Here is a 19,529-nt window from a genome sequence, read left to right on the forward strand (position 1 = left end):
TTTGTAGCCTATCGAGCTCCCTATCTCTACGTGTTGTATTACAAAGCCATTCAAGTAATAGGATTGCAGGAGCAACCTCTGCCTGGCTGGTAGGTATCCCCGTGAGTAACCCAAACGTATAAGACTCGCAATGCTGCTGTTGCTCTTGTTCACCGGGTAATGAATGTGACAAAAGTACACTGACACGTGATTGATGTAACCTAGCAAACTTCATCTTCGATGCAGACGCTTGTGTTATTATATTATTTTAGGATATATTTGCATTTGACTGGTTGTTTGACATTTCTGTCCGTAAAATGATTTTTTTTGCAAGTGAGGATGAACATCCTCTTAGTCTACAGAGTTTTAAGGGAGTTAGAACCACTCTGCATTGGTTTATTTAGTAGTCGGCAGCAAACCTTCCTCAACATACAGTCACCGAGGTTCCTTGGGCCTGCATATACAGATGGGGCCGTCTACATCGCCAGCCTACAAGATGCGTGCACAGATATAGTGGTTTTCAAAGGCAACCTATCAACCCCTGAACAAGGTATTGCTACATTGTGTAGTCTCTCTCCCACTAGATTAGCTAAGACTGACCTTAGGTTTGCTGCAGGTTACTTTTCAACTGAGCCATAAAGATTGATGTAGTTAATTGGAATTAGCACAAATTGCAATTGGTTTGATTAAATTCGCTCTGTATTAGATTCAACACATTTTTCTTCACTTTGCTATGTGCCGTTAAAAGTTTTACCATAAGCGCTGACGCGTATGTATGTTGATTGATAGTTGTTTTTCAAGATTTTAAGGCAGATTCAAAGTTAAATATGAAACCTAGTAATTAGATTAAACATACTTTGTAACATAAATAGAGTATATGAAACATGCTGCAGACATTTTTACACAACATATAATTAAGCTAGTTCATTTAATCTCCAGACTGCCGGATGTTTTTCCTTATCAAGACTTACAAGTGCCCCTAAATAATGGCACGGGAGATAAACCTTGGTCATAAGGGTTAGTAACCTTGACCCCTTCGTTCAAGGCATTTTATAGCGCCTTTTGTATCACAAAGATGGTGCTACCCATTAGAGAGCACAATATAATCCTAACTTACGATCTGCTCCACATATAAAAATTTTGTGACACTGTCATAGGTGGGCAATTACTCCAAACATTGAGCAAATATTTTACTCAGCGTGTGAAGTAATGCGCCACATGCCCAAGATGCTGTGAAAAAAACTTAAAAATCTGTAAAAATAAACAAGACAGTTATGATAAGTAAAGGTTAAGTGTGAAAATCCTTGCATATAAAAACAAAAACATTAAAGTAACGAAAATTAAAAGTTTATGTAATCTAATGTAGGCTAGCTCTGTCCCTCTATTACCACCCTCTATCCCTCTCTACCTACACACCGTCTGTCCCTCTATTACCACCTCTACCTACACACCGTCTGTCCCTCTATTACCACCTCTACCTACACACCGTCTGTCCCCTCTATTACCACCTCTACCTACACACCGTCTGTCCCTCTATTACCACCTCTACCTACACACCGTCTGTCCCTCTATTACCACCTCTACCTACACACCGTCTGTCCCTCTATTACCACCTCTACCTACACACCGTCTGTCCCTCTATTACCACCTCTACCTACACACCGTCTGTCCCTCTATTACCACCTCTACCTACACACCGCCTGTCCTTCTATTACCACCTCTACCTACACACCGTCTGTCCCTCTATTACCACCTCTACCTACACACCGCCTGTCCCTCTATTACCACCTCTACCTACACACCGTCTGTCCCTCTATTACCACCTCTACCTACAGACCATCTGTCCCTCTATTACCACCTCTACCTACACACCGTCTGTCCCTCTATTACCACCTCTACCTACACACCGTCTGTCCCTCTATTACCACCTCTACCTACACACCGCCTGTCCCTCTATTACCACCTCTACCTACACACCGTCTGTCCCTCTATTACCACCTCTACCTACACACCGTCTGTCCCTCTATTACCACCTCTACCTACACACCGTCTCTCCCTCTATTACCACCTCTACCTACACACCGTCTGTCCCTCTATTACCACCTCTACCTACACACCGCCTGTCCCTCTATTACCACCTCTACCTACACACCGTCTGTCCCTCTATTACCGCCTCTACCTACACACCGCCTGTCCCCTCTATTACCACCTCTACCTACAGACTGTCTGTCCCTCTATTACCACCTCTACCTACACACCGTCTGTCCCTCTATTACCACCTCTACCTACACACCGTCTGTCCCTCTATTACCACCTCTACCTACACACCGTCTGTCCCCTCTATTACCACCTCTACCTACAGACTGTCTGTCCCTCTATTACCACCTCTACCTACACACCGTCTGTCCCTCTATTACCACCTCTACCTACACACCATCTGTCCCTCTATTACCGCCTCTACCTACACACCGCCTGTCCCTCTATTACCACCTCTACCTACACACCGTCTGTCCCCTCTATTACCACCTCTACCTACACACCGTCTGTCCCTCTATTACCACCTCTACCTACACACCATCTGTCCCTCTATTACCACCTCTACCTACACACCGTCTGTCCCTCTATTACCACCTCTACCTACAGACTGTCTGTCCCTCTATTACCACCTCTACCTACACACCGTCTGTCCCTCTATTACCACCTCTACCTACACACCGTCTGTCCCTCTATTACCGCCTCTACCTACACACCGTCTGTCCCTCTATTACCACCTCTACCTACACACCGCCTGTCCCTCTATTACCACCTCTACCTACACACCGTCTGTCCCTCTATTACCACCTCTACCTACACACCGTCTGTCCCTCTATTACCACCTCTACCTACACACCGTCTGTCCCTCTATTACCACCTCTACCTACACACCGTCTGTCCCTCTATTACCACCTCTACCTACACACCGTCTGTCCCTCTATTACCACCTCTACCTACACACCGTCTGCCCCAGTATTTAATGAAAAGATTTTCTATTAAGTTATTTAGTTTTATACATAAAGTTGTATATAGTTTTACATAATACTTTTATTTGATGTTATATGTGGTTACCTGAAGTATTTATTGTTGAGCTTTTGAGCAGTGGAGCAAGTTGAAAACTGTATGCAGATAAGAATATTTGCTATTATACAATATATCATCCTTTTACAGTTAATTGAAGTTATATGAATTTGCAAGTCATCTTCAAGCTGACTTGGTTCAAGATGTGTATAGTATACATATGTTTCTCTGGATTGATAGATACGCAGGACGTGAGTTCGATTAGCACAAGTAGCCAATCAGAGTATCTGCCGCAAAAGAAGAATGCTCCTGAGTTTTACCTGAGGAATAATAAGGAGAATCACCCAAGAAATCGAATACCTTCTATGATACAAAGGTAATGGTTCTACATGAAGTATATCCTTGCATCAAGCGTCATCTATTTTTTCATCACAAATGAGTTTAATGCGATAGAGATATTGCTAAGGCGTTGACTATGCAAGCATGTTTCTTTCTCATGTGCAACCTTTCTGCCGAGCACCTATAATAGTCCTATACATTTGATGGGTTCAGCACGCTGAGTTGATGTTTGTTTACAGTTTTCTGTACCAGTCTGGTTTCATTACCAAGCTGTGATAAGAATGTGAACTTTATAACACAGAAGCCAAGCTTATTTTCCAGCTCTGCAGATTTCAATTGTCATAGTGAAGATGTTTTAAAATCATCCTGGAAAGTGATAACGAATTTGCAAAAAAATGCGGCCTTTCAACAGACATCTAGAATGTCATTGAATGCTACTCGGAATACAGATATATTATTGGCAGTTCCGAGACACGCAATGCGCTTAGATTATGCGATTCTTTGTTATATAACTGGCAAAATTGTTTTGTTCCTTGTACCAACTTTATTCTGCATACTTGGTTGTTTTACCTATTGACATGGAGGATTCAATTTTCTAATCGCACACACACTCGTAGAGCAGACAAATTGCGATGAAACGCAATATTGTGCACAAGGCTCAGGATCTTTTTAATATCAGTTTTTGTCTAATTTGTTATATCTATTGATAGTTCACGTAGTTGAACTAATCTAAAGCATTAGTTAGTGTACTAGGTTAGTGAAAATAGTCCCTTACTGGCTATGCTGTTTCAACTATTGGCCAACAGAAAACAATTTGTTAACGCCACGCTGTGCAGCTCATTCTATAATAAATATATTTCAGGCTATTTGAAGCATTTGCCTCCTTGCAGCTTACTAAAATGGGTAGCTTGTGGCAAAGCTAGTAAGATGCTTGTTTGGGCACAACTTAAAAACATTTGTTGTATCAACAACTAGTTAGTTGATAACATGCTGGCCAGATAAAATGCTATCCTCATCTTGGATAATTTTATTTCGTGACACACTTTAAAGTTGAGTCTTTAGACTTGAAGGTCTTTTAACCTTAAATCTCGCATTGTTTCAGGTCCTTGTTGTTGGAAACTTATTGTCACTTTCCATAGAATTTGTCTGCCCGATTAAACTAGTATTCTGTATAAATGAGGTTGCAGATTTAATACTGCTTAGCTAGTTTGCAACAGGGCTGATGCTTCATATGTCGTAAACCTTGGTATGTACAACTGCTGCTGTATTGTTTTGAGAGACTGTTTACATCGATGTTTCCATAGCGCCCGTTTCATGCGGAACTACTGCTGCAATGCAGTAGTATTACATAGCAACTTCCATTGGACCTTTTAAGAGTTAAAAAACTTGCTTGTTGCTACAGATACCGATCTGCAGCATTACGCACTGGAATATTACCCGACTCCTCAAGCACCTCACTAAGTTCGGCCAGCAGTGTGACAAGCACTAGCTCAAGTGACACAGCAGTTGTCAGGCCAAGAACACCCCTCAGTGCTGACTATTACAATCAGTTTTATGGAGCTGGAAAGAAAGCGTCACAACTATCTACCCCTCATCATACCAATGTTTAAATATCCATTCCAAAATGTCTCTCACATTTTATGTTGTTGCAGAACATTTCATACTTGATATTATTTATACTTACAGTTGCACAAATTTATTTTTTCAAATTTATTCCGTTCTAATTTTATATACACCTGGTAGCACTATTTTCACATTTTAGAAATGTATATGTAACAAAAGTTAAATATGACAGTCTAAATAAATGATAGATTTTTAATTATTGTACACAATAAAAAGGGTTCAACCCTAGTTCAACCCTAGACAATGTTGTTGCCTATGCTATTTTTGGGCTCCTCCATTTGCCAATCTGTCCGCGTGTTCATTGCCTTCAATACCGTGATGTCCTCTTACGTGTGTCTACAATCAGATGAGTACAATCTACATGAAATGAAGCTTTTACAGATGAGGCTTTTACCTACATGTACGCGATTAAAATGTGAAAAATATTTACTCATGAAAATCAATGTCAAAATTATATGCATGGAAATTTTTTGCTCAAATATAGTTGATAACTACTGTTCAATTTTGAACAGGTCAAATGTTACATTATCAAACGATCTAACTGGCTGTTGCTAATCAATGTTGAAATTGTATGACATTTTAGGAATATAGTTTTGAAAAAGTTAATCCAACTGTCCAAGTAGCAAATGCATTACCCATTGAACTGTCACTTTGGAGCAGAGTTTGTCTAGAATCTGTAGCTCCTCTTTATTCTTTACAGGCCCTCCAGAGCTTATCTGCCATTGGTTCTTTTTCCAGCCTTTAATCCATTTTGTCATGCCTGCAATGGCAAATTTAGAGAGCTGGTACGTAACACAAGCAATCTTATATTGCCTAAAAAATTTTGGGCTGGGAGAAAGGCAAATTTGGCTAGCAAGCAAAAGTACAAGCTATTGGAAATAGCCTCCAGACAGGCAATTCAATTACGAACCTCTGCGCATGTACTACAGACCTGGTTACAATTCATATGTATGCCGCGTTTGTAGGCATTATTATGAGGACCCAAAATGCTACACAAAAATTTCTGAAAATTAAAACTTGAACTTTCGGAGGCTATACCTAAATTTCTGCTTTGTGCCTGTACTACGACATACCATGATAAACACAAAAAGGTTAGCCTTCAAAATAGAAGTAAAAAATTACTCACAGTCGATCATAAATTTACTGTCCGTACGAATCTCTAGTCGTTCATATCCTAAAGCCGTTGCTTGCTCTATTGCTTTACAGGCAGCCTGAAGGAAATCAAAACAGAAGATCAAATGCAATGAAGGAAACATCAGCTAAATATTCACCAAGATTATGCCTAAAATACTCACACAAATTTCTGCTCTGTTATTTGTTTGCCTTCCCGTTAGTCTTTCACTAACATTTCTACAACAATTAAATCGTTTTTAAGTATAACATATTTGGACAAATATTTCCTGCATGTAAAACATTATGTTCTCATGAATCTAAAAGCAGTTGTATTTTCTCAGAATATAAAACATTGAAGTAACTGCAAAGATAATTTAAACGAAGTAAAAAAGTGAAAGATTGTAAACAGTTTTAAGAGAAAACAGTAAATAATGGTAATAAATAATAAGAATCATGGCAAAATGCTTATTTTGTGAAAATAACAACAAAGAGAAATCCGGTGAGAAGTTTAACGATGATTATACAATGGTGCTATCATAATTGGCTGCCTACACATGCACCTGGCCAATCACTACACACCACTATATAGTCATAATTATACAATGGTGCTATCATAATTGGCTGCCTACACATGCACCTGGCCAATCACTACACACCACTATATAGTCATAATTATACGTGTATATTATGTTTTGACTGAACCGACAGCGGATATGCACATAATTTGATCCAAGTGCATAACAAATGAGACATTTTTTGTTTCTCCGTAAAGGGATCTCATTGAAGGAACCCTCAACATGACTACATGTACAACTGAACTTTAAAAAGCGAGTACAAATGGGTTTTTAACCAGCTGTATTAGGCTATCAACTAAAACCGGATAGGCATATGAGAATCAGTAAAGGGTACACTTGTGCCACTATGGAAAGCAGGAGCAACTTGAGTAGCAAGAAGGCATGTCTCACCGTTCATCACCTACACCCCACCACACTCCTATGCCTGCTCTAGCACCATACTTGCCATTATTGAAGCAAGCACCATCTGTGTATACTACTGGAACTGCACAGGCTGCAACGGTAATATAAAATTGGCAAGGTACACATGGTGAAAATTCCCAGTCTATACACTGTAGATATAGAAAGAGGCAAAAGCAGGATTCAACCAAAAAGAAATATTGATAGATTCTAAATAATTAAGAATATATTGCACCGTACAATTATAGCATCAAACCAGAATGAAAACAAATGACAGAAGTTATCAACAATTCTTTTATAAATCTGCTAAATGCATTATTGTGAATGATCAGTATGTGAAGTACTTTGTAGATAATGCTCTGGCATTTAATGAAACAAATAAATAGTCACAATAAATTTACTCTTGTTAATGATGTGCTGAAACGATGAGATATACAAAGTTAGTACAAAACTTCTGTATTAAAAAAGTTCTCTATGTCAAACCTCTACATACAAATTTGATTTGTTCCGAGACCCGCTTCCTATGTTGAGGCTGTCATATATTGGATCTGATATCACAATAAAAACAACATTTTAATTTGTTTGAAACCCCGAAAAACCTATAATAACTCCATAATAAATATACACCGCAATAGAAAATACTCCAGATTGTCATCTAACACATTGCTATAAAACAAATGCATTATACAGTGAGGTAGAGAAACGAAGAAAATTAACAGTGAAAAACTAGTTTGTCAATTTTGGGATATAAGATGCTACCAGTAAAGTACATTCCCCAGCCTAGCCTTCCGTGTTTATGAGGAATTCCGTGTACTCTAAATACCACCTGGTCTCTTAATATAGAATTTATGGAGTAAAATAAGGTAAGAAGCTTAAAAAAGTTCCATCTAGTCTTGAAATGGATTAAAATTATTTACATTGTTTGTAATGGAGATGAATGGTGTGAGAACATAAATAATTCGCTTTTTTAACCGCCTTCTGAATAGTGGTCAAAAACAGAGGTCCAACTACTATGCAATTAATAATGCATTTTAAAAACTTTAAAAAAACCAGAGCTCCATTACTAAATGGACACCATCTGCAATGGTCATCACTCAGTTGTAAATTTAAAGATGCGGTATTACACAGCATGTATAACATGAACTGAGAGGCATTATATAATTGACAGGAAAGAAAGGCTCGACTCACTGGACTCTGAAGATTTTTGTCTTTTAGTATGTTCTGAGGAAGGAATTTCCTCATCAAGATGCCGTTTCTGTACCGCAGACTCAGCGCCACAATCAGGTTTAACTTTCCCATTGAGCTGGTGCAAAAGGTTTCTAATTGTCTCCTTGCACACCAACACATCTGCCTAAATTCATTCGCATATTATAATAATAGAGAGCATATACAGATAATAAAAATAGTAATACAAATAGTAAAATATCAACACCTGAGCTTTACATCAGGTACCCACAAAAATGTTTCTTGTAAACACCTTTACCTAATGCTTAATAGAAAGCATGTGAGTAAGTAGACTAACCAAATTGAATCCGGTGTCATTAGCTATAGATGAAACAGTAAGCCTAAAAATAACACTGTCTCTTTATATTAATAGAATTACTAGAAATTAACTTTCTTGATGGATTTAGGTTTATTTCTCCAACCAATTGGCAAAGCTAAAACAGAAAAGCTTTGTGAACCGCCATCAAAGCCTATCGGTGAAAACAGGCTCATCGGAATATCTTGGAGATACAGCCAAGTATTTTTGCAACTTAGAAAAAGCAACAAGATTTTTCATATTGTTTTTGTCGGAGCCAATTTTAGATATGCCTTCTTTTGCCTATGTCTTTTCCATAATGATAATAAAGCGCAATCACGTCTGCAGCTTCGCTCTAGTTCCAAAATAGCCCATATAAAAGCCAAAGTTTAAAAATTCACACAGTTTTTATGTTGCCAGAACAGTATGTTTTACCCAATAAAAAACAGAATTGGTTATAAATGGCAACCACCTGATTAGTTCCCAAATTTAGTGAAATTTTAAAAAGCTTTGAAATCTTGTTATAGCCATATAATATGGCTTGCAAGTAATTTGTTTGATATTTAACAAGAAATTAATGTGTTTGATATTCAATAATACAAAATGATACTTTTCAAAGTTAAAAGTGCCAAATTTCACATGGAACTGCAGCAGAAGGTATAAAGGATGAAGCTATGAAACAGTCAGAAGTGCAACAACTATTCCAAGAGCACGTAACTGCAAACTTAAATAGAGTAGTCTGTACCAGAGATGTGTAGCGCAGAGTTGTGCAAGAAGTGGAAGCAAATATGGGAGCTCACTCGTTTCCAAACAACCAGGCCACGCCCACTATTTTTACCTAACCTACTAGAAATTCCCCTGCCATACAGCCCACGACCAAAGTGATAATGGAAAAAGAAAGGGTACTGCTGGTTGAAAAATGCAATATTAGCAGTCAAATGGCACTGCAGTGCAATAGGAGAACTGCAATGGTAGCTGCAATGGTAGCTGTAATGTACTGAGTGTTATTATGTACAACAAACAGCAATAATGAAAGGAAAAGATTATATGTTTATATCTCTCCCTGCAATAGGAGAAATGCAATATTAGAAGTAAAATGGCAAGCTGCTGTGTAATATACATATATATATATAGCTGGGGGCTGTATATCATTGGTCATAGCAACCAACTATGTCCACTAACTAGTGGACATCCTTGCTTCAAGCTAGTCTATGTATTTTATTTATATGTATTGAAATTTAATATTACATGCAAGGGCTGTTTGTGGACTGCGGTGTCAATGAATCACTCTATCACCATACAATGTCAATACTTTCAGTTGATGGCAGTCGATTAGCTTCCCATCACATCAATGTAATACAACCCCAGTATGACATGACTATCAATCTTATCTATGAGTAATTGATTGCATTAACTCACTTACTTAACACTATATATTCAGTGCCTTTGCAAGTCATGCAGGTATTGAATTGCTTTAAATAATAAGCATATATTAGAGTAAAAAACTATAATCATCATTTCTTTAATATGAGCATTAATTACTATCTTAACTGTGGAAATTCATGATCCTTGTTTAACCATTCTCATGGCTGATGTTATTGATCTAGTCAATCACTCTGATTGACTAGCACAAAAAGGGGCGTGGCGTAAACGTTCCTTGTTGGCACCGGAAACGCTCGTGTTGTTGAAGGCACTGTTATCACTCTAGGGGGAGATAACTCTATGAGTTCTACTCTCTATCACACCGCCTTATCGGCGTTTCGTTGGCTGATCTTAATTTTAATTAAAACAGGCTTGGCAAAAGTTTTTATTTCGACTTTAGGCCGAATTAATCTGTCTATTTATGTATAATCCGATCAGATGAGTTAGTTTTAAGATATTGCGGTAACGTTTCAAAGACTTGGTAACATATTTAAATAGGTTTATATGTGTTTTGTGTCATTGTTATACTTGAACGACTCTACACAAAAAATGGTTAAATTTGTTGAAGAGATTTCGGTACAAGGGTTTGGTGACAGCCGTTAACGGATGATTTTTCGGGAGTTGTGTGCACATAGGCAATTATCATAAATCTCTCAAACATTCACTTTGCTTGTGTTTGGTTGTGGGATAATATAAAATATATATACAATGTATATACTATTCAATACGTATATATTGTATAGGTATATATAACTTCATGCAGCACATTCATATAGATAGATACACGTACTATATATATATATTTATATACTGTATATATATAAATTTATGTATACTGTATATATATATTAATATATGTATAAATATATATTTATAAAAATATATATATATACCTATATACACTGCAACCCGTTTCTGTTTCAAGAAGAATTATGTTTTGCAATAAAATTGACAAATTCATTCACATTCAAATTAAATTACCAAATTCCTTTGTCAAAAAAACGCGTTCATATACATATTTCTCAAAGTATGTCCCTATGTATGCATTCTGGCTATAGTTATTAAAATCTTGCAATAAAGAATCTGTACCAAAGAAGAAGTGATCTCGGACCCTACCGTTCACCAGGCCAACACCCAACCCAATAGGCCACAGAGATTGAGTTAATAGCGTGCTGATATATATGAGTTATTATCTAGCTGATAGAAGTCGGTATATGGGAGCACATACCCAACAGCTTTGTATACCAAGTAGGGTGATTGTGTAAGTAATTGATTGTCATTAGTTAGCTTACTAAAATTTTTAAATGAATATTTTTAAATTTGTTATTTAATGTTTATTTTAATAGCTACATAATATATTATCAAGCGCAATTTCCTTTCAACAGACAAATATTGCATTCGTTAAACACGCATTTCACAAAAGTTCCTATCAGTGCTCGCTCAGTGTGTATTAGCTTACACATCTTTCCTTCTAGACCTAACCAATTAGTAATTCGTAATTAATTTCCCATTTAACAACAAACATTTGTAACATGACCGTAAGATTATCTGTTAGATTATCTGTAAGATTTACTGTAAGATTTATCGTGCAAGATTACAAGTATCAGTTATTCGTCACTTTCTTACATTTACATACTTTGAAAAAATATATAGATAGATTTACATTCTCTTATTACATTTATAAACTTATAACTTTTGAAGTTTATAATATAAGTTTTTAAAGTTTGTTGCATTATCGTTTTTATTTCAACTTGCATTTTTAAGCATAATTTGAGTATTGTGTTGTGTTCGAAGTTGAAACATTATTTATTTTCCTATTACTGTTATTATTACTTAGTTAGTTTCCATTCTTTATTATTAAAATTAATTTTTCATTCAACCATTTTTGGCAGACATTGTTCTAATAAAATTTCAACTACAAAATACTACCATTTTCTGTCATATTTTTTTTATTAATCTGTTAAATACAAGTATTCTCCCAAGTTACACATTGTCCAATGCATAAAAAAAGAACCTGTCCTGCACAAAATCATTTCCTCATGATATGAAGTTTAAAATTACAGTTGTTTGACAAAGTTTGAAAACCTTTACAGTTGTTTTTATTTTCTCTGTTAACTTACTTCAACCACACAAAACACTTCTCTCATGGTATGTGGTTTGAAAGTTAGAATGGCAAATGCTGTTATATATGTTAAATACATCAATTTTCTGTCCAAAGACTTTTTTATTACCCGGGCAACGCTGGGTAGCACAGCTAGTATACATCTATGTGTGAAACATGTTTCTTTGGAGGGTCACTTTTCAATATTTGAACAACACCAAGGGCCAGCAACCCAAAATAATTTAATCCAATAAAAAATTGTGTGTCGAGTTGAGGATTGAGAAAATAATGTAATATAAGTACATTTCTTGCAAACAATAAATACAAACTTTTATTAGAATGAATCTGTAGGATTGGAACAAGAAATTGAGACAAAAAATAAAGTGCAGATCGGATAATTAGTGTGAAACTTGGTACTTCCTAGTTTTACACAACTTTTCAATGTCCGCTTTTACCGATGTAGTAGCAACTCGGCCACATATCTTGCCTTTTTGGCCAGATTGTCGCCCCCGGGCTGCCTGTTGCACAGGCCTGATCTATAAATATATATACATGTATATATATATCTCTATATATATCTCTATATATATATATATAGATTAGTAGAGAATTAGATATCGTATTTATCTGGGTTAGCTACTAGCAGTTTCGATCCTGCAGTCATCAGGCTGTGGATCTTAACAGCCTTATGAATGCGCACTATATATCACATATACATTAACAAATATATTTATTTATATATATATGTATGCACTTTTTAACAAATAAATTTGGTATTAAATTTGAATATGGGCTAATTTGTTAATGTTGTTATAAAACATATAATTTTTCTAGAAACACAAACCAGAAACTGATTGCGGATACAAAATGTATTAGAATTTGGGCCATTTGCCAATTTAGGTAAAACTGGTGCTCTGTCTTGACCTTGAAAAAGATAGGTTTGTTTTAAATTATAAAATTATGGACATCACCTTGTAGGAAATTTTGTTCTCTTTCAAATTCTGTCTAATGCAACTATCAAATTTAGAGCTACTGGAAATGATAGCTATTTTTGTTTGTTAGTGTTGTGGTTGCTCCATTAGAGATTATATAAAATGATCTGAAAAAATGATAAAATGTTTGTTTGGAAACTAGCGTTTTTGGTTTTGGTCACGAGATGCTGCGCTACACGACTCTCGTCTGCACCTTAATCGCTTCAGTAACTTATAGACACATGGCTGTACAACCTCTAACTCAATACGACAAATCTTTCGACATTTTCAAAGTGCTATGAGACGCTATATGGGAAGAATTACCTTGGCTTCGGTGAAACTGGCTTCAAGCTGTGTCTCTCCTTTGAGGCTCTGTGGCATCGCAGAAAAACATTTGTCTAGTTTAGGGATGGCTAAAGAGAAGGATGCAATAAGTTCCAGCATGGCTTGTTTAGACGTGTTCAACCAGGTTTCAACAACTTCTGTAGATTCCATTTGTTGGTGGCTAACTGTCGTAGTAGATGTCCTCTGGTGGTTACTAACTGTATGGCAGAATAATCAATAGTTGCTTGTATATGCTAGGGCAGTCCAGTTACCATTAAACCTTTATTTGAATGCCATGGGGCTCTATTTTTCAACTCTTTTAGAGTGGCGCTTTTTCAGAAGTGACATTCGATTAAGGGGTAGCGCTCTAATTTTTAAACTTTCTGCCATAGTGGCGCTCAAATAAAGATGGCATTCAAATACAGGTTTTATAGTAATAGCTTGACATTGTATTCACAAACTATCAACATTAGATATAACGAGCATCTAAAACATCAAGTATAGAGGAGTTTACAAGACATTCGTATACTTTATCGATCAGGTTTTTAGTTTTAGGCATGTTTGTATATGCCTACAGATGGAAACAAATATTTGTGGCTTTTCAAGCTTTATATGGTTTTATATGTCACAATCTTGGACGATTGCGTTTAGAACAGTTCATATTGGAGGACATCAGTACAATCCAGAGGCTTCAACATGTCCACAAATGCCATTAAAAGCTACTATTACAATTAGCAGTCTCATAATAATTGGCCAAGGAAGCATTTGTATAAATACAGAAAATAAAGGCATCCATGTGATAAATTAAACATTACTTTGAATTTTATCATTTTTATCAGAGATAATACATGATAAGGACTCACTAAGAGTGTCCAATAATATTGACAAAGCGAAGACAAGTCCACACAAAATTAATAACTACATGTTACCTGTTGAGATGGAGGCACCCTTTATGAACTCTAAAGCTTCAGATCTAGTTGAAAATTTTTTATATCTTGCTCCGGGAAATTTGTGAACTTGTTCAGAGCACTCATTCCTATGACAAACAATAACAATGCAAGCTGAGATAGAAAAACTGCATGATGCCACATAAAAAAGGCAGTCTGTAGATACTAATGAGTGAAGGCTTAAGCTCAAGTGATGCTCATGTTTAATACTTCAGTGCATTTTTTTAAAGACTGCCAACAAAAAACCAAAGTCATTTCGAGCATAATATGTTTCATTGTTTTATGTCATTAGTCATGTAACATCAGCAGAAATGCACATTACTCAACCCCACGACCCCATGCGACACATATGTAACAAGACATTACCTGGTTAAGGCACCACATGATGGCATTTTTGAAGTTTAATGACTGGCAATACCCAATGTGACACCTATGGAACATATATAAGTCAATTTTGATTCGCTGTTGTTGATCACGTGACTTGTGACTTCAGTGGGCTTCTCCAAGATGGCTGCCTCCATTTGTTGAGACTTGCCTTTTTATTGATATAAGTTTTGATTGATTGACTAGAACAAGGGTAAGTCCCATACTTCTAACCTTTCTAATATTATTTAGAAAATATTGGCCTTTAGAATGATTCAATTTTTCAACTTTAATACTGTATCTCAGGCTCCATTATAAATCATGAAATTTTACTGTGACACCGGTGTAACAATGAGCATTATGATACATAGAAAAATTTTTTGATTTGTTGAGACAGCATTTTATAGTGATATAGATTGAATCATCCACTGTCATGATTTCAATAGCTAATCTAACTGCCCACGATGTGATACCCTGAAATTTAAATATTACTTTTTTGCAGTATTATTTGGATGTTACTGGGGTTGTAAAATGCAATTGGATGACACAAACAGAGTGGATAGAGCCTAGTTTTTTATTGACTTTTGGATTGGATATGGCTTTTCATTCTCGTGTGAGTTGAGAATATATAAGATATGGTGATGGGTGAAGACAGGGATATTGATGGCTTTGCAGAAAATTGTAATGACTTATACAAGGATTGGAATCAGGATTGTCAGGTATTGTCATCGTATAGATCACTCAGGTGGCTTTTTGATGTAGTCCCTGGTGATTTAGCAAATCTTGTTGGGCCAAAGCTCGTGCTCTGTTATTTTAGTTGGTCAAGATTCTGTTTTTATCAAATAATAGTGTCTACCAGTAAGTTTATTACATGTACCAGTATACTGCTTGCTTAGTAGATATTTATTTATGTGCATTTATTATTGCAGGACAATACCCAAGGTGACAGTGATGCTACTACTGATGATAGTGATGATGAACCCCTGCCTCACCTGCTTCTACCAGCCACTATAAGCACCAGCAAAAGTCGCTACCGCTGGAAAAAGGGTTTCCAACCACCTGATACAATATTTACTGGTCCTGCGATTCAACCTCCTAATGACCAGCATCTCAAATCTCCTTATGAATACTTCTAGCAATTCGTAACTTCGGATATGATTGGCAATATTGTGCAGAACACTAACTTATACAGCATTGTAGAAAACTGGGAAAAATGTGAATACAAATCATAAGGAAATTGAAGAAGTTATGGGGATGTTTTTCGAATGGGTCTTGTTCGAATGATTAATGTGAGGCAGTATTGGGAGAATGATACTAAATATGAGCCGGTAAGCAGTGTTATGTTACGCAACAGATTTCAATAGCTGATGACTTTACTTCATTTTATTGACAATACCAGGGTGATGGATGACCAGAAAAAAGATGAGGTCTGGGAAATTAGACCTTAGTTGACTACGGTGAGAGAGCAATGTCTAAGGATTTCACCGAAAAAACACTGTTCAATTGACGAAATGATAGTTAACTATGGAGGACAAACCAGCTTGATTCGACAGTATATCAAGAGCAAGCCGCATCCCTGGGGATTCAGGATTTGAGGCTGAGCAGGAGTCAGTGGCATGTTATATGACATTGATGTCTATCAAGCAGGAGATGGGACTCGAAGCCAGCTTGAACAAGGTGAAGATGCTGTTATGAAACTAGCATCAACTATGAAGCTTGAATGTGGCCGATTCAAACAATGGCGGACTGAGAGACGGCTATCTACGCCAGGATGAGCCAACCCAAGGTACAACGAACGACAACACCCTCGCTAGTTCAAGTCTGAGTCTGGTGGGGTGGGTAATTCCAAGGATTGGCTTGAATTTCCTTGAAACCAGGAGACAAAGGTGCCTTGGTAGGAATTTATTTCTAAATTAACACTTATTGCATATTTAATGAGGTACCTGAAACTATTAAGCCAGCAGTGTTGGGGTTTTACTTACAAGAGATGTTAAGGGTTATGAGGAAATCACTAGGGAACATATGAAAATTAAATATAGGAACTTGTGTGAGGGAACTAAAAAGCTAGGGGCAAGTAGGAGAACAGATCAAGCAGCTCTTGAGATTCTCTTTATGCTGCCTTTTTCAAGTAAAATACCCTCGTCATTCTTGTCATGCAACTCATTAGATTATAAGCCTCCTCTATTTGTTGGACCTTCTGTATTTTAAGGATAGTGATGTTGCTTGCTGTACTATGTCAGCTACTGCGACCTCAAGAGAATAACCTTATCAAGTCATTCTCTATCGTTAATACTTCTTCACATTGCTGTATGGCATTATTTTTTTGTTTTATTTACTACTGGAATGTTGGGATCAAACATTTCTCCACTGTTTACTTGTAGAGTCTTCAAGGAGCTATGCTGAAGCAATACTCGAAAGACCCATTCCTAACATCCTCTTCTCTTTATTTTCAAAGATGTTTTTCATTTTTTGTTATACAGGCAATATATCACTCAGAGTTCTACAAGTTCTTTTTCTAACTAGCATAAATAGAACATCTTGCATAATTAGTTGGACATAACTCCGATCAATCAAGGAGCTATCATCCTACGCAAACAACAACTACATAGGGTTTGAACGATATTCAAGCTAAATTTCAATGTCCTACTTGTAAGTGCCCGAGAAATGTCACATGGTATAATCTTTCCTTCAGTGCCAATGTCATGCCAAATTAAAAGCAAAACGAGTGATGAAATAACGAAAGATGGCAAAAAACTGGATTATTGAGGTCCCAAGTTTTAAAACAATAAAACTTTTTAAGCATGTAGACAGATGTTGTAATTTTGATAGACAGATAAAAAGTTGCATTTGAAGGTACACTTAACCACTTGTGTTTAAAAAACTGATGGTTTCATGCTAGATGTGGTCAGCTACTCAGAAGTGTGTATAAAAATACTCATGTGGCAATTAATGCTCCAGAATAAGACATAACCAACTCTAACACTAATTTCTTCGCTGTGATAACCACAGATGATACAACCCTGATACTGATACTTACCCTGATGCAGCAGATATTATCCTCAAGGACTTCTACATAAATGGCTGTTTCAAAAGTGTTAGTACAATGTTTTAACGTTATTGAATTAGCGTTACAGCTTCACAACTGGTGAAGCTGTAACGCTAATTCAACAAGTGAGTTATCTTTTATGTAATTTCAAAATTCTAGCAACCATTCCATCTAGGGAAAGAGCTGCGGACAATACTTTACCATTACCTATGTGGAGGACGGGACTATACTAAACCATATGTTGTGCTTGAGACCACATTATGCCTAGTCACTTATGTATATTTCTTAACCAGTTATATAATACCCTGGTAAAACTGTTATATAATACTACATTTTTGGGCCTGCTTCACAGGCCTGCTAGCACACCATTATGCCTATTGTCTGGGCCTGCCTCACAGGCCTGATGTGAAACAATGAATGTTATATAATTGTGGGCGGAGCAAATAGTATAAAAGGAGAAGGCATAAGCCAACTCTTTGGGATTCTGCTAACGGATTTTATACTGTCAAGACGAAGTTATACATGTACTGATATACGCTAAATACACTATACTTATTCTTATAAACTGCCTACGTTTGATGCCTGCCTGGTTGGCATAAGGAGGATCCTTCCGCCAGAACTGCTCTGGCTTCGAAACACGAACTGCTTGGGGGAGACACCTAAGGAAGGCTAGGGGTGGGCTACGTTACGATCGGACCTGATCAGAAATGCGATAGCATTGGCGATCAGGCCCTCCAGTAAGTAGTCGGGACCTAAACTAGCCAAGATAGGGTCTCAGAGAGCAGGCCGTGCTAGCCTTCCAAGTGAGCCTGAACTGCGGATACCCAGCCGCGGCCTGACCCGACCACTAGGTGTGTCAGGCAGGCCGACGAGGGGAAGGCCCAGTGTTCAGACTGCACTGCCTTGCTAGGAAAAGTAAAGCTGGCTCAGCTACCGGGGCCAGACCTTTACACCTAACCAACAAGCACTTGGAAATGTATGGTTATTGGAACAAGACTAATTTTTCTTTCAAACTTAAGCTAAACAGTCAATGTGCACTCCCCGTGGTATCATATTGACAGTTGCAGCAATATACAATCCATTTGGCTTCATATCTTCATTTTTATTGACTGGAAAAAAGACTTTACAACAGAGCTGTAAACAAAAAATTGGTTGAGACGTAACTATTTCCGAGAACGTGAAAGAACTATGGCTACACTGGTATTTAGAACTACAATGCCTGGAAAAAGTACAAGTAATAAAATCCTTTCATCAACTATGCAATTTCAAAATTTCCAAAGTACAGCTTCCAAATTTTTCCGATGCTCGTCAACAAGGAATAAGATAACGTTCATATCTGAAAGTTATAGGCTCTAACGGGGAACTATTTATCAGTTTAATGAGGGCAAAATCTAAAGTCCTGCTTCTTAAGGTAATGACAATACCAAAGTTAGAGCTTATTGCAGCTGTTCTATTATGACAAGTGAGCAAGTTTCTACTTGAGCATTTGGAGTATCCAAACATCCAAGTATTTTTTGAACAGACTCTGAAGTGGTCAACATGGTCTATATTCAAAATGAAGTGAGAAGATTTCAGAAGATTGAGAAAACAACAAGATGAATAAATACTTCAGGATTTAAAAAAAAAACAAATGCAGCAGAGACTATACTCATCAGCCTGACAATAGATGAACGAATCACACTCATGAAAAAACTGAGTGACAGACTTCATACAGCATTGCAGTAGCAATTGTGCAAATATTCTAGGTTCCATTC

General features: G+C 36.9%; 2 protein-coding genes across 3 annotated transcripts in view; one reads left to right on the top strand and one right to left on the bottom strand.

Annotated features, from left to right (window-relative positions):
- LOC137389674 (citron rho-interacting kinase-like) overlaps positions 1-4,991 on the top strand; it is a 59,146-nt gene extending 54,155 nt beyond the window's left edge. Inside the window, exons 29-32 of one of the 2 annotated variants that reach the window (XM_068075749.1) lie at positions 8-89; positions 384-529; positions 3,274-3,409; positions 4,775-4,991. In XM_068075749.1, coding sequence (XP_067931850.1) covers positions 8-89; positions 384-529; positions 3,274-3,409; positions 4,775-4,982 — 572 coding nt within the window. In that variant the 3' untranslated portion in view covers positions 4,983-4,991. Of the gene's footprint in view, positions 1-7; positions 90-383; positions 530-3,273; positions 3,445-4,774 lie in introns of those variants that run through there. The other variant, XM_068075750.1, reaches the window with a different exon arrangement.
- A 41-nt stretch (positions 4,992-5,032) lies between these two features.
- The window catches only part of LOC137389675 (ribonuclease H1-like), a 41,885-nt gene continuing 27,388 nt past the window's right edge, over positions 5,033-19,529 (bottom strand). The window contains exons 2-9 of the mRNA XM_068075751.1: positions 14,349-14,455; positions 13,420-13,637; positions 8,271-8,433; positions 7,074-7,176; positions 6,291-6,345; positions 6,122-6,206; positions 5,631-5,755; positions 5,033-5,331 (exon numbers count right to left, since the gene is read on the bottom strand). Coding sequence (XP_067931852.1) covers positions 5,254-5,331; positions 5,631-5,755; positions 6,122-6,206; positions 6,291-6,345; positions 7,074-7,176; positions 8,271-8,433; positions 13,420-13,637; positions 14,349-14,455 — 934 coding nt within the window. The 3' untranslated portion in view covers positions 5,033-5,253. The remainder of the gene's footprint in view (positions 5,332-5,630; positions 5,756-6,121; positions 6,207-6,290; positions 6,346-7,073; positions 7,177-8,270; positions 8,434-13,419; positions 13,638-14,348; positions 14,456-19,529) is intronic.

This window comes from Watersipora subatra, chromosome 3, assembly GCF_963576615.1.
Source record: "Watersipora subatra chromosome 3, tzWatSuba1.1, whole genome shotgun sequence".
Classification (NCBI taxonomy): domain Eukaryota; kingdom Metazoa; phylum Bryozoa; class Gymnolaemata; order Cheilostomatida; family Watersiporidae; genus Watersipora; species Watersipora subatra.